A 12969-nucleotide genomic window follows, 5' to 3' on the forward strand; every position below is an offset into this window, starting at 1 on the left:
TTTCTATCTCTCTTTCCATCTCCCTTCCTCTCTCTAAAAAAATCAATAAAAACATATTTTAAAAAATAAACTCATCTTCCAATTATAAAAAAAGAACACTAACAAGTATGTGACCTTGAGAAAGTCACCTATCCTCTTTGGGGTTTCCTATTCTGATCATTCAAATAAAGAACCGATAATTCAATAATAAAATTATCTTCTATCAAGCATTTTATATGGACACAGTTTTGTGTTAGCAAGTGCTTTATTTACATGTCATCTATTTTTTCTCATAAAATCAGTTGTTGCAGTTATTTTCTTCATTTTATAGTAGACTAGAGGCCCGGTGCACAAAAATTTCTGCACTCGAGGGGGTCCCTCAGCCCGGCCTGTGCCCTCTGGCACTCTGGGACCCCTCGGGGGATGACCACCTGCTGGCTTAGGCCCGCTCCCTGGGGGATTGGGCCTAAGCTGACAGTCAGACATCCCTCAGGCAGCCCAGGAGCTCTCGGGGGATGTCCACTTGCCAGCGGGGAGCAGGCCTAAGCTGCAGTCGGACATCCTTAGCGCTGCTGAGGAGGCGGGAGAGGCTCCCACCACCACCACTGTACTGGCAGCCGTCAGCCTGGCTTGTAGCTGAGCAGAGCTCCCCCTGTGGGAGCACACTGACCACCAGGGGACAGCTCCTGCATTGAGCATCTGGCCCCTGGTGGTCAGTGTGTGTCATAGTGACCAGTCATTCCCGGTCGTTCTGCTGTTAGGGTCAATTTGCATATTACCCTTTTATTATATAGGATAGAGGCCTGGTGCATGGGTGGGGGGCCGGCTGGTTTGCCCTGAAGGGTGTCCTGGATCAGGGTGGGGGTCCTGCTGGGGTGCCTGGCCAGCCTGGGTGAGGGGCTGATGGGGGTTTGCAGGCTGGCCACACCCCCTTCAGGGTGGGGGTCCCCACTGGGGTGCCTGGCCAGCCTGGGTGAGGGGCTGATGGCTGTTTGCAGGCTGGCCACACCCCCTTTAGGGTGGGGGGTCCCCACTGGGGTCCCTGGCCAGTCTGGGTGAGGGGCTGAGGGCCGTTTTCAGGCTGGCCAAGCCCCCCCCAGCGACGGAAGCTCCCAGCCTCTCCTTTTTTTCTTTATTATTTTTTTTTATTCTGGGATTTATTTACCTTCTATAATTGAAACTTTGTAGCCTTGAGAGGAGCTCAGAGCTGGTCAGGGCGGGCAGGAGGGAAGCTTGGCTTCCTCCAAGCCTCCTGCTCGCTCCAGCTCGGTGGCCACGGCCGGCTGAAAGCAGGTATCTGGGGTTTATTTACCTTCTATAATTGAAACTTTGTTGCTTTGAGTGGAGCTCAGAGCCGGCCGCGGCAGGCGGGAAACTTGGCTTCCTCCATCATTGGGGCAACCAAGCCTCCTGCTTGCTCCAGCTCTGTGGCTGCCGACTGCCATCTTGGTTGGGTTAATTTGCATATAGTTGCTTTGATTGGCTGGTGGGTGTGGCTTAAGGCATAGTGAAGGTACAGTCAATTTGCATGTTTGTCTTTTATTAGTGTAGATGTAACTGAAGTATAGAAGGGTGAGTGGCTTGGTGAGGTGACTTGGGCAATAAATGACTAAGTTAGATTTCAAACTCAGGCATTTCAGCTATAAAACCTATTTCTGGAAATATTGTTCCAGGCTTTATATGAGAAGCCAATGCCCCCCATAAACGGTATAATTCTTTGATATTAAAGATATTACAATAAGAACACTAATGCTAAAAAATAGCATATGGGCTATAATTGAGCCACTTTATACAAGGAGATTTTATGTGCAAATTACTGTTGTCAAAGATTTAGCAGAAAATATGTCCTGGTATTATCATCCTCTGCCCTTTGGGAAATCAATGAACTAAACTGGTGTGATCCTGCAGATTGGAGACTTTAGAACCTTAGAGAAGATTTCCCGGGAAGTCAAGTCGATTACGATTATCGGTGGGGGCTTCCTTGGTAGTGAACTGGCCTGTGCTCTTGGCAGAAAAGGTGAGTATTGGGGGTGACCTCGATTTTCTTCTCTGGTCTGATATCACATGACTAGTTCTGATGAGGGATCCTTTAGTGACCACAAAGCTGCCATTTGAGCAACCGAGCAGCAGTGCTTTCTTTCTTTTTTAAAAAAATTTCTTCATTGATTAAGTTATTACAAATGTGTCCTTATCCCCACATTACCCCACATTACCCCCATTCATGCCCTCACCCCCCTGTTGTCTGTGTCCATTAGTTAGGCCTATATACATGTATACAAGTCCTTTGGTTGATCTCTCCCCTTATCCCCACCCTCCCCTACCTTCCCTCTGAGGTTTGACGGTCTGATCGATGTTTCTCTGTCTCTGGGTCTGTTTTTGTTCATCAGTTTATGTTGTTCATTATATTCCATAAATGAATGAGATCATGTGATATTTATCTTTCTCTGACTGGCTTATTTCACTTAGCATAATGCTCTCCAGTTCCATCCATGCTGTTGCTCTAGGAATATATCCCAAGAAACTAGAAACACCAATTAGAAAGGATATATGCACCCCTATGTTCATAGCAGCACAATTCACCATAGCTAAGATTTGGAAACAGCCTAAGTGCCCATCAGCAGATAAGTGGATTAAAAAACTGTGGTACATCTACACAATGGAATACTACACTGCGGTAAAAAAAAAAAAAGAAGAAGAAGAAGAAGCAGTGCTTCCTTTCCTCTAGCCTCCAGGCCAAAATTCCTTAGAAATAAAATATTAAGCAAAGTGAGTTATTAAGATGGTAAGGGCAGTGTAAATTGCAGAAGTGTACATATCTTTGAACTGCTGCTCCCTGTAAAAGTCAAAAACTTTCTTCAGACACCTGCAGCATGTTCCCAACATGATATATCTGTGAGTTCTGTCTTGAATGTTTCATGGCAACCATTTTTCTTAAGCTGTGTAATATCAGAGCATCTTCTCAGGGGGGTGCTCACTATTCAGAGGTCTCGAGGCACTTGTGTAAGCCTGAGGTGAGGCCTGGGTGCAAGTGCGCTGAGTTGAGAGTATGGAGTCACATCCAGGGACAGCAGTTCTGGCACCTTTTGTATTTTCTTTGTGAATGCCCTCATGCCCCAGTGCTCCACAAATGGGAGCTCTGGCCTGAGTCAGAACATTGTCCTTTCCATATTAAATGGCCACCTGTCTGTTGGTCCTTTACTTCTCTTCCAGTCTTAGGGCTGGCTTTTGTCTCCTGCTAAACCTACTCTTTTTTCTTTTTCTCAGCTCAAGTCTCAGGCACCGAAGTGATTCAACTCTTCTCTGAGAAAGGAAATATGGGAAAGGTCTCTCTTGAATATCTCAGTAATTGGACTCATGGAAAAAGTCAGATGAGGTAGAGGGACTCTTTCCATATGCTGCCACTCTTTCCTTTGATTCAGGCCTAATGCAATGTTTGCTTCTTTGGGAACCCCTTTGACATAAACCATATCACCAGGCAGATGAAATGTTTCCACCATTCTCCAGTCAGCCAAGTTCATGCAGGTTCTGAATCTGATGCACCAAATTCCTGGAAGTGCTGAAAATGAACTACGAGTATAGGTTATGTGTGGCTCTCCAAGGCTGCCTTCATACTGATGATTACTAGTTTTGTGACATTGTGCCTCTCTCTAGTCAGTTTCCCTATTTTTTCATGAAATTGGTAGGCTCACCGGCTCAGCTTCAGGTCTTCTTTGCCTTCACAGAGGGTGTGAAGGTGCTGCCCAATGCCATTGTGCAATCAGTTGGAGTCAGCGGTGGCAGGTTACTCATCAAGCTGAAAGATGGCCGGAAGGTAAGGAGGGGAAGACAGGCTGCCAGAAGACCTTCTAGCCCTTCCCTCCCCTTTCCTCATTCTTACTCCTTCATTTGATACCAGCAGATTAGTTTTCTTGGCAGCCACCACTAAACGGTCATGATTTTCTGAATGAACTGTCCATGCATTAAAATAAGAATGGTGAGAGCCAGAGTAAACACCTGTGACCCACTTTCCCATTGCCCCTTCCTATCACATCACAGATTTTTGAGACCTGACTAGGGTGACAGATTTATCTTCAAGTGATATGGGATATGTGGACAGGGGGACTTTATGAAATAGAACTTAAAATATGTTTACCAGAGCCCAGCCAGCTGGCTCAGTAGTTGAGCATTGACCTATGAACCAGGAGATCATTGTTCGATTCCTGGTCAGGGCACAAGCCCGTGTTGTGGATTCGATCCCCAGTTTGGGGCATGCAGGAGGTAGCCAATCAATGATTCTCTCATCATTGATGTTTTTATCTCTTTCTCCCTTCCTCTCTGAAATCAATAAAAAATGTACATATATATAAAAAATCTGTTTACCAGAGGTAAGTTAACCAATGATTTTTTTTGTAAACCCCCACTTCTTAATGACATCACATGCAGTTGCTATGTCCATAGGCATACATGGAAACTGATAACCAAATTATTTCTCTTTTCCCTCAGGTAGAAACTGACCACATAGTGGCTGCTGTGGGCTTAGAGCCCAATGTTGAGTTGGCTAAGACTGGTGGACTAGAAATAGACTCAGATTTTGGTGGCTTTCGGGTAAATGCAGAGCTCCAAGCACGCTCTAACATCTGGGTGGTAAGTATGCTACAGCAAGACCAGGCATGGTTCCTTGTCCCCAGCCTAGGAGCAAGTCTGCCTGGTGGGGTGCTAAAGCTCATTAGTAGCTTACCACAATAGGATCGGAGTATTTGGAGGCCAAGAGTAGAGAACAGATACTTATGAACTGCTTGCTTTACAAGAACAAGTATGGTCTCATGCTGCAAACTAGTGGAGAAGGAAATGAACAGTGTGCATACCTACAGAACTAGAGCTCTTCCGGTACTGTTGGCAGCAGCCATTGGCATCACCCTGGCGGGCGTGTGCATGGCTTTCAGAGTGATCTGCTGTTCCCTTTGCCTGAACATGAGTCCAAGGAATGGAGAATGAGGCAATTTGATGACATTCTCTAGAAAGGAAAATGACTCCAATTTCATTTTTTTTAGAACTATTTTTAGCTGTTTTTAAAAATCTGTTGTGGCACAAACAAGACTATAGTATGTAGGAACCATGAGGTAATTTCCCCGTTGTTAGATCATTACAAATGTATTGTGTTTGATTATGGACTCTACAGCAGAGGACATAGGAACATTAAAAGATGTTTTCCCTTCAAGCTTTTTTTTTAAAAAAAGATAAAGTATACTGAGTTTTTTTTTTAACTTGTTATAAAAGAAAAACACACTCAATATGGAAGACAGACAAGTAGGAGAAAGGGAAAAATCACCTGCAGCAACCACTGTTTGTGTTGTATAGGTTTTGTTTGTTTGTTTGTTTGTTTATTCTCCTTTTATTTTTTATTTTTTAATCTTTGTTGAAAGTATTACATATGTCCCCCTTTTTTCCCCATTGACCTCTTCTAGCCCATCCCCACCATGTATGTTTTTTTGTGTGTGTATATGTCCTTCCCTTTATTTTCTTGTGCATAGTTTTTTTGTCATAGATGGTCATGGCAGCATACTATGTGTTAATATTTGTATTCTTCTAACATTCTAATGTATTTTCTATATTGCTTCAGATTCTATAAACAGATTAATGACTACATAATATTCCATTAAGTGGATTTCATAATTTATTGCACTGTTGTCCACGTGTTGGTTTTTAGGGAAGTCTTTGGGGGAATCTGAATAGCCACAAAGGTGAGCAAACATTAGAGAGTTCATATACCACCTGCTTTATGAAATTGGCCTCGTTTACCTCCAGCCAAGGGTTCTCCATCCGTGAAACACTGAGCTCACTTGATTTGTACCTCTCACATGGCACATTTCTTGTTTGTATTGTGAGGAGCAATGCTATACCTTCCTCAACTAGGTTATACACTCCTTGTGGGCAAGGTCTCTGCCAGATTTGTCTCAGCAACCCAGACAGTATAATGCTTTGTACAGAAGAAAGATTCCATAAATATTTGTTGAATGAATGAATGAATACCAAATAACAAAAAAAATCTTATCTTCAAAAAGATTTCTAGGTAAGAGGCAGTCACATCTAAAAACTGGTTTCCACACATAGGAAAGAATATTCTGCAAATTGCGGTTATTAAATACTAGAAGCCCGTTGCACGAAGATTCGCACAATAGGCCTTCCTTCCCCTGGATGCTGGCACCGGTTTTCCTCCAGCACCCAGGACCCAGGCCTTTGGTTCAGCCGCACCGGAGAAGCCAAGCCTCGGGGCTAGGCTTCTCCACTGCGGCCGCCAAGCCTCTTCAGTCTTCAGTCTTCAGTCTTCGCTCCACGCCTGTGTGTGCAAATTAACCGCCATCTTTGTTGGGTTAGTTTACACAGTCACTCTGATTGGCTGGTGGGTGTAGCGGAGTGACACAAATTTGCATGTTTCTTTTTATTAGTGTAGATTCTGCCTCTGTTAAGGGCAGAATGAGAAGAAATAGGTATGTGCTAGAGCATAGAAGGTTTAAGATAACTTCATGGAAACATAGAATAGTTTTTAAAAATGGAATTTCAGCTATTTTTTATAGTGTATATATGATTCTAGCTTGTAGATAGAACTATTAATTAGTTGATGTCACAAGCATTTTTGAACCCCAAAAGTTTATGTTCTGTCTTTAACTTGCTTTTTCTTTTTAATAATGTGCTCATGTAATGTATTTGTCTCCAAAGGCAGGAGACGCTGCATGCTTCTACGATATAAAATTGGGTAGGAGGCGGGTAGAGCACCATGATCATGCTGTTGTGAGCGGAAGATTGGCTGGAGAAAATATGACTGGAGCTGCTAAGCCATACTGGCATCAGTCAATGTTCTGGTAATAGTTCTGTGCCTTGGGGACTCAACTGGTTAGAACACAGAATTAATGGAACCAGAGTTATGGTTTGGTTTCCTTGTGGGTCAGTTAGCTTTACATGGGGTGGGTTGCGGGGATTCCTTCTCATGTCCACACATTCTACTCCAGATCAGCCTTCTGGTAAAAGGGTCCCATTTGGCATAGCTTAGACCAGTGGTCGGCAAACTCATTAGTCAACAGAGCCAAATATCAACAGTACAACGATTGAAATTTCTTTCGAGAGCCAAATTTTTTAAACTTAAACTATAAGGTAGGTACATTGTTATTAACTTAATTAGGGTACTCCTAAGGCTTAGGAAGAGCCACACTCAAGGGGCCAAAGAGCCGCATGTGGCTCGCGAGCCGCAGTTTGCCGACCACGGGCTTAGACTATGTGAATGAATGGAGAGGGCATTGGCACTTCCTATTAAAATAGCTCAGAATTCAAACAATAGTAGGTGGTACAAAAGTGTACTGTTTAGGTGTAGACAGCTGTATATTTTAATTTGTTCTTTGCTGCTAACCCTAATGAGCCTAACAGGCTGACAAAAAAGGCAGCCTACTCATCTGTAACCCTTAAGATAAAGAGTTCAAAGTCAGGTGTATATAGATAGTTCTCTGGGTAGCAAAAACTTACCAATGGACATTCCTGAGTACTGGGGCAGGCCCTGTTTGGCACACTCTCATCCTGTTGATTTGAAAGATGGGGTACTTAAGAAACTTCAAGGTTTCAGAAACCTCTAAGGGAAATTCTCAACTGAGAGAATACATTTTAGGATGATCACACCCAGTTTTCTGAGTGGGCAACAAAAACATAACAGATGGATTTCAGGGTCAATACATATAAGACAGTGCAGTTAGGAAAAAAATAGTCCACAGCTATTCAATTATCAGCTAGGTCCCAGGAACAGAAAACAAGAAGTCATTGTAGACTGTTCCCTGAAGACACCAGTCCAATGAGCTATGGCCAAGAAGATAACAAAATGTAGAGGACCAGAAACAGAACAGCTCAAGCACCCTAGATGATTACACACCATGGTGTGTCTGTGCTGCAAATATTCTGTGAAGTTCCTAGCATATTAAGAACCATACAATGGTGATAGGGAAACTTTCCAAGAAGAACAGTTAAATTGACCCACTAGGTGAAGGTACCCCTTTATAGAAAGCATTCTGGCCTTGAAAAATGAAGGCTAAGATGGAAAACTGTCAGTTAATGAAACCATGAAATATTCCTGATTCCGAATTCCATAAATATGGATCACTCTTTAAAACTTCTAAAAGGCAGTCTTAGGATGAGTTAAAGAAAGGTAGTGAATAGTAAATGTGGGAACCCATCACTCCCCTAATATGGTATGGGATAAAAGCATGAGTAAATTGAAGAAAGTGTAGAATGTTGTGTGGATATGTGGTAGTATAATGGCTTCTTAAGGAAAATAAAAGTTGCTTAGGAGAACCATGCTTTTTCACAATTGTTCCCAAGTGCCCTAGCAGGAGATAGATCAATTAGGCATTTCTCTCATTGTCACACATAGCAAGTTCCTTGGTTGGCATAAAGTGTGGTGTCTTAGAGAAAATGTTCTACTGTGTCATTCTTTACAGTCCCATCACAGAGCAACCTCTTCTCTCTTCTTCCTTAGGAGTGATTTGGGCCCTGATGTTGGCTATGAAGCTATTGGTCTTGTGGATAGTAGTTTGCCCACGGTTGGTGTCTTTGCAAAAGCATCTGCACAAGATAACCCGAAATCTGCCACAGAGCAGTCAGGTAAGGACAGCCAACCACTTCTCTCAGCACGGCACAGTGGTTGAGCATTGACCTATGAACCAAGAAGTCATGGTTCCATTTTCGCTCAGGGCACATGCCCAGTCGGGGGCATGCAGAAGGCAGGCCAATCAATGATTCTCCCTCATCATTGATGTTTCTTTCTCTCTTCCTCTCCCTTCCTCTCTGAAATCAATAAAAATATATTTAAAATAAATAAACCAAACCCAAAGTCCTCACTCTTTAGTGGTTTGAGATGGCAAAATCAGGTATCCTGGTCAATGCATAGGCATAGATATTGTAGGTCTTCATCCTAGACTCTGGACAGTGGCTATCTCAGCTACTCTGTTTAGTTTGTCTCTAGAGAATAGGAAGACTTGCCTGATAAAGGAAACCTAAACTTGTTAGCTGTTTTTGTTTTGTTTTTTGTTGTTTTTTTTTTGTTGTTGTTGTTTAGGGCCTGCAATTCTCCATGGACCCTGGGTAGTGGGAACTGAGCTGAGTAATTCTTGAGTTGCCTCTAATTCCATTTATCAGATCTTAATGCCAGGTTTTCTTTAGATGGGAGGCAACTCTCTTGGAATGAATTTTTCTCCCCCACACATCTTTCATTAACTCCCAGGCTTATTCTCTCTCCCTTTCATGACCTTGGCTGAAGTTATTTAATGTCCATGTCCTCTTGTCAGAGGTGTTTCAAGGACAAGTTGCTCTTTAAGAAGGAGAAAACAAAACATTATATGGATACTAGAGGCCTAATGCATGGAATTCTTGCACAGGTAGGGTCCCTAGGCCTGGCCGGAGATCAGGGCCGATCTGTGGGGTGACCAGCGGGGCGGTCAGGAGGCCCCCACTTGCACCCACCCTGGCTGGCCTGGCACCGGCCCTGCCACTGCCGGTCGACTCCCTCTGTGGGGTGACCACTTGGGCGATTGCGAGGGGGCCCCTGCTGGCACCCACCATGGCTGGCCTGGCGCCACCCACTTGCGGGCCCCGCCCCCCCCCACCAACCAGTCGCTCTGCAGGTCATTCAGCCATTCATTGATTTGCATATTAGGCTTTTATTATATAGGATGTAGGTCCTTTTTCTGTGTAATCCAAATTGATTACATACACCCACTCCTTAATCTGACCTCTCCTGGGAAGTGGATCCAGGAGAGGGACCCAAGGACTTCTCAACTCCAGGTCACTACTCTGTCCACTGGTCAGTATTACTTGGAACCTGGTTATTCTCAGAAGACACGGTGCCCCCCCCCTCCATGCCGCCCCCTGTCCCCCCCACTCCCGCCAGGAGAAAACACCTCTACTGTGGTTTTTCCATATGGAAATGCCTTCTGCTTTGTCTAGACCCGTGGTCGGCAAACTGCGGCTCACGGGCCACATGGGGCTCTTTGGTCCCTTGAGTGTGGCTCTTCCTAAGCCTTAGGAGTACCCTAATTAAGTTAATAACAATGTACCTACCTTATAGTTTAAGTTTAAAAAATTTGGCTCTCAAAAGATATTTCAGTCATTGTACTGTTGATATTTGGCTCTGTTGACTAATGAGTTTGCCAACCACTGGTCTAGACTGTCTTCCTAGTGGCACTATACAATAGATCTTTTCACTCTAATAGCATCATCTGTCTCTGCTCTCTTCAATACATTAGCCACTAGCCACATGTGGCTGTTTAGCACTTGAAGTGTGGCTACTGCAAATGAACTGAATTTTTCATTTTATATCATTTTAATTAAAATATTTAAAAACTTAATTAATTTTTAATTAGAATAGCTATATGTGGCTAGTGGCTACTGTACTGGACCATGCAACTCTAGAATGTTTCTCAGAGGACAAGAGCAAGTCTTGCAATTTGAAGAAATCCAGATGTCAGGAAATATCCATAGTATAAATTTAAAGTGAGCCCAGCTAGTGTGGCTCCGTGGTTGAGCGTCAACCTATGACTCGGCAGATCACAGTTTGATTCCAGGTCAGGGCACATGCCCGGGTTGCGGGCTCAATCCCCAGTGTGGGACATGCAGGAGGCAGCCAACCAATGATTCTCTCTCATCATTGATGTTTCTATATCTCTCCCTTACTTTCTGAAATCAATCAAAAATATATTTAAATAAAATAAAATAAGATAGGAAGGGAGGGAAGTTTTGGGTCAGACTGATGCAGTGCCCAGGAGCTGACAAAGAAGAGCTTTCATTGCTTTTGACAATGAAGAGGGGCTGAAAAAGGCCAATGTTTACTGAGAGGGCATAGAGAAATCATCTAAAGCAGCTTAAAGCAGGTGTCAAAAGAGACTTCTAGAATTTTCCAAGCTCATAATAACTGTTTTGTTTCGGTTTGTTTGTTTGTTTTGGGGGTTGGCTACAGGGACTGGTATTCGATCAGAGAGTGAGACAGAGTCAGAGGCCACAGAAATCCCTGTTCTTCCAAGCAACCCTGGGGTCCTCCAGGTCCCTGTCGAAGGGGAGGACTACGGGAAAGGTGTTATCTTCTACCTCAGGGACAAAGTGGTGGTGGGGATCGTGCTGTGGAACATCTTCAATCGAATGCCAATAGCAAGGAAGGTAAGTGCCTTTCAGAGCTCCTAGATCAGTGGTTCTCAACCTGTGGGTCGCGACCCCTTTGGGGTCGAACGACCCATTCACAGGGGTCGCCTAAGACCATCGGAAAACACATATATAATTATATATTGCAGTGGTTCTCAACCATGTGGGTCGCGACCCCTTTGGGGGTCAAACGACCCTTTCACAGGGGTCCCCTAAGACCATCGGAAAACACATAGATAATTACATATTGTTTTTGTGATTAATCACTATGCTTTAATTATGTTCAATTTATAACAATGAAAATACATCCTGCATATCAGATATTTACATTACGATTCATAACAGTAGCAAAATTACAGTTATGAAGTAGCAACGAAAATAATTTTATGGTTGGGGGGTCACCACAACATGAGGAACTGTATTAAAGGGTCGTGGCATTAGGAAGGTTGAGAACCACTGTCCTAGAGGAAGATGGGAGGAGCAGCCGGAATACACTCCTGTGATTTCATCAGGTGCCCTGGTCAGGTACTGTTTGACCAGGCACCCAGGTCAGATTGTACCTGAGCAGAACAAAGAGGCAGCCTTGGCTCAGGAATATTTCTTTTTCACTCGGGATCTGGCTGGGTGGTCCCGGAGTTGGCACATGCTCATTTGGGGTTGGTAGAAAGCTGTTCCCACAACTCCCTCCCAGTGTGATTGGGGACTGGCCCAGGCTGCCCCATTGTACAGCCCGGCCAGATTGCACGTGGAGTGTTAGTGACCCACTGTTCCTCTCTCCCTCAGATCATTAAGGATGGTGAGCAACATGAAGATCTAAATGAAGTAGCTAAACTATTCAACATTCATGAAGACTGAAGCCCCCCAGTGGAATAAGCAAGCACTTTGCTGTCCCTGACAGCAGTTTGGATGATTAAAGGAGCATTTTTTTATTCCTCCGTGTGTATGAGTGTGAATGATCATGTCCCTTGTGAATATTTCAGCGATGTAGGCATATTCTTAATGTTCACATTACTAAATAAAACCTGATTCTTCTAAATTAAATTGTGCTTTCTTTGCAATGGAGTGGGTAGGTGAAGGGAGGAAAGCCATGCATATCAGAGAACAAGAAGATTGGAGCTACTACCAAGTGCATGATTTTTCTCAGCCTTGTATTCCCTGCTCCACACTCTAAACTCCTTTCAGTTCTCCCAAACTTCTCTCTCGCCCCTCCAGACCTCTCTGTGTGCACTGGCTGTGGTCTGCCCACAGCGTTTGACCCCTTCCCCCTCTTGGGAAGGTCCTAGTCTCTATGAAGACTTTCCTTGCTCAGCCAGCATGCTCAGTGGTTGAGCATCAACCTGTGAACCAGGAGGTCACAGTTAAATTCCCGGTCAGGGCACATGCCTGGGTTGCAGGCTCAATCCCCAGTGTGGGGCATGCAGGAGGCAGCCAATCAATGATTCTCTCTCATCATTGATATTTCTATCTCTCCCTCTCCCTTACTCTCTGAAATCAATAAAATTATTTTTAAAAAGATTTTCCTGACCCTTCTAAGCCCGCTCCTTTCTTATGTCTCCCTGCTGGTCTGCCACTTCCTGGAAGACAAAATCATGGCTTTAATATCTTGATCTTGGTTATATCTCCAGAGCTTAGCATAGAGTCTGGCTCACATAGGTATTTAGTAAATCACTGTTGAAGGAGTGAACACATAAACATATGGGATAGATTCTACCTGGAAAAACACCTGTATATACTACCACCGCCCTCCCAGAACTGCATTGGTCCTGCGGGGGATCAAGAAGGGAGGCAGAAAGGACATTTACTGCAAACAGAGACAAGGGTTCAGAGACCTGGTATTTCATG

The 12969-nt window shown here is 44.0% G+C and overlaps 2 protein-coding genes across 3 annotated transcripts in view; both read left to right on the forward strand.

The window, feature by feature from the left end:
• Window positions 1-2028, forward strand: part of AIFM1 (apoptosis inducing factor mitochondria associated 1) — a 24383-nt gene extending 22355 nt beyond the window's left edge. For both annotated transcript variants that reach the window (XM_023758026.1, XM_023758021.1), the window contains exon 9: window positions 1888-2028. In XM_023758026.1, coding sequence (XP_023613794.1) covers window positions 1888-2013 — 126 coding nt within the window. In that variant the 3' untranslated portion in view covers window positions 2014-2028. The remainder of the gene's footprint in view (window positions 1-1887) is intronic.
• A 1619-nt stretch (window positions 2029-3647) lies between these two features.
• Window positions 3648-12168, forward strand: LOC111827014 (apoptosis-inducing factor 1, mitochondrial-like). The gene is made up of 6 exons (XM_023758030.1): window positions 3648-3790; window positions 4462-4602; window positions 6676-6818; window positions 8474-8598; window positions 10949-11145; window positions 11911-12168. Exons 1-6 carry the CDS (start codon window positions 3650-3652, stop codon window positions 11980-11982), a joined length of 819 nt encoding a protein of 272 aa, XP_023613798.1. The 5' UTR covers window positions 3648-3649; the 3' UTR covers window positions 11983-12168.
• Window positions 12169-12969: the final 801 nt, after the last annotated feature.

This window comes from Myotis lucifugus, unplaced genomic scaffold, assembly GCF_000147115.1.
Source record: "Myotis lucifugus unplaced genomic scaffold, Myoluc2.0 scaffold_2, whole genome shotgun sequence".
NCBI classification, from domain to species: Eukaryota; Metazoa; Chordata; class Mammalia; order Chiroptera; family Vespertilionidae; genus Myotis; species Myotis lucifugus.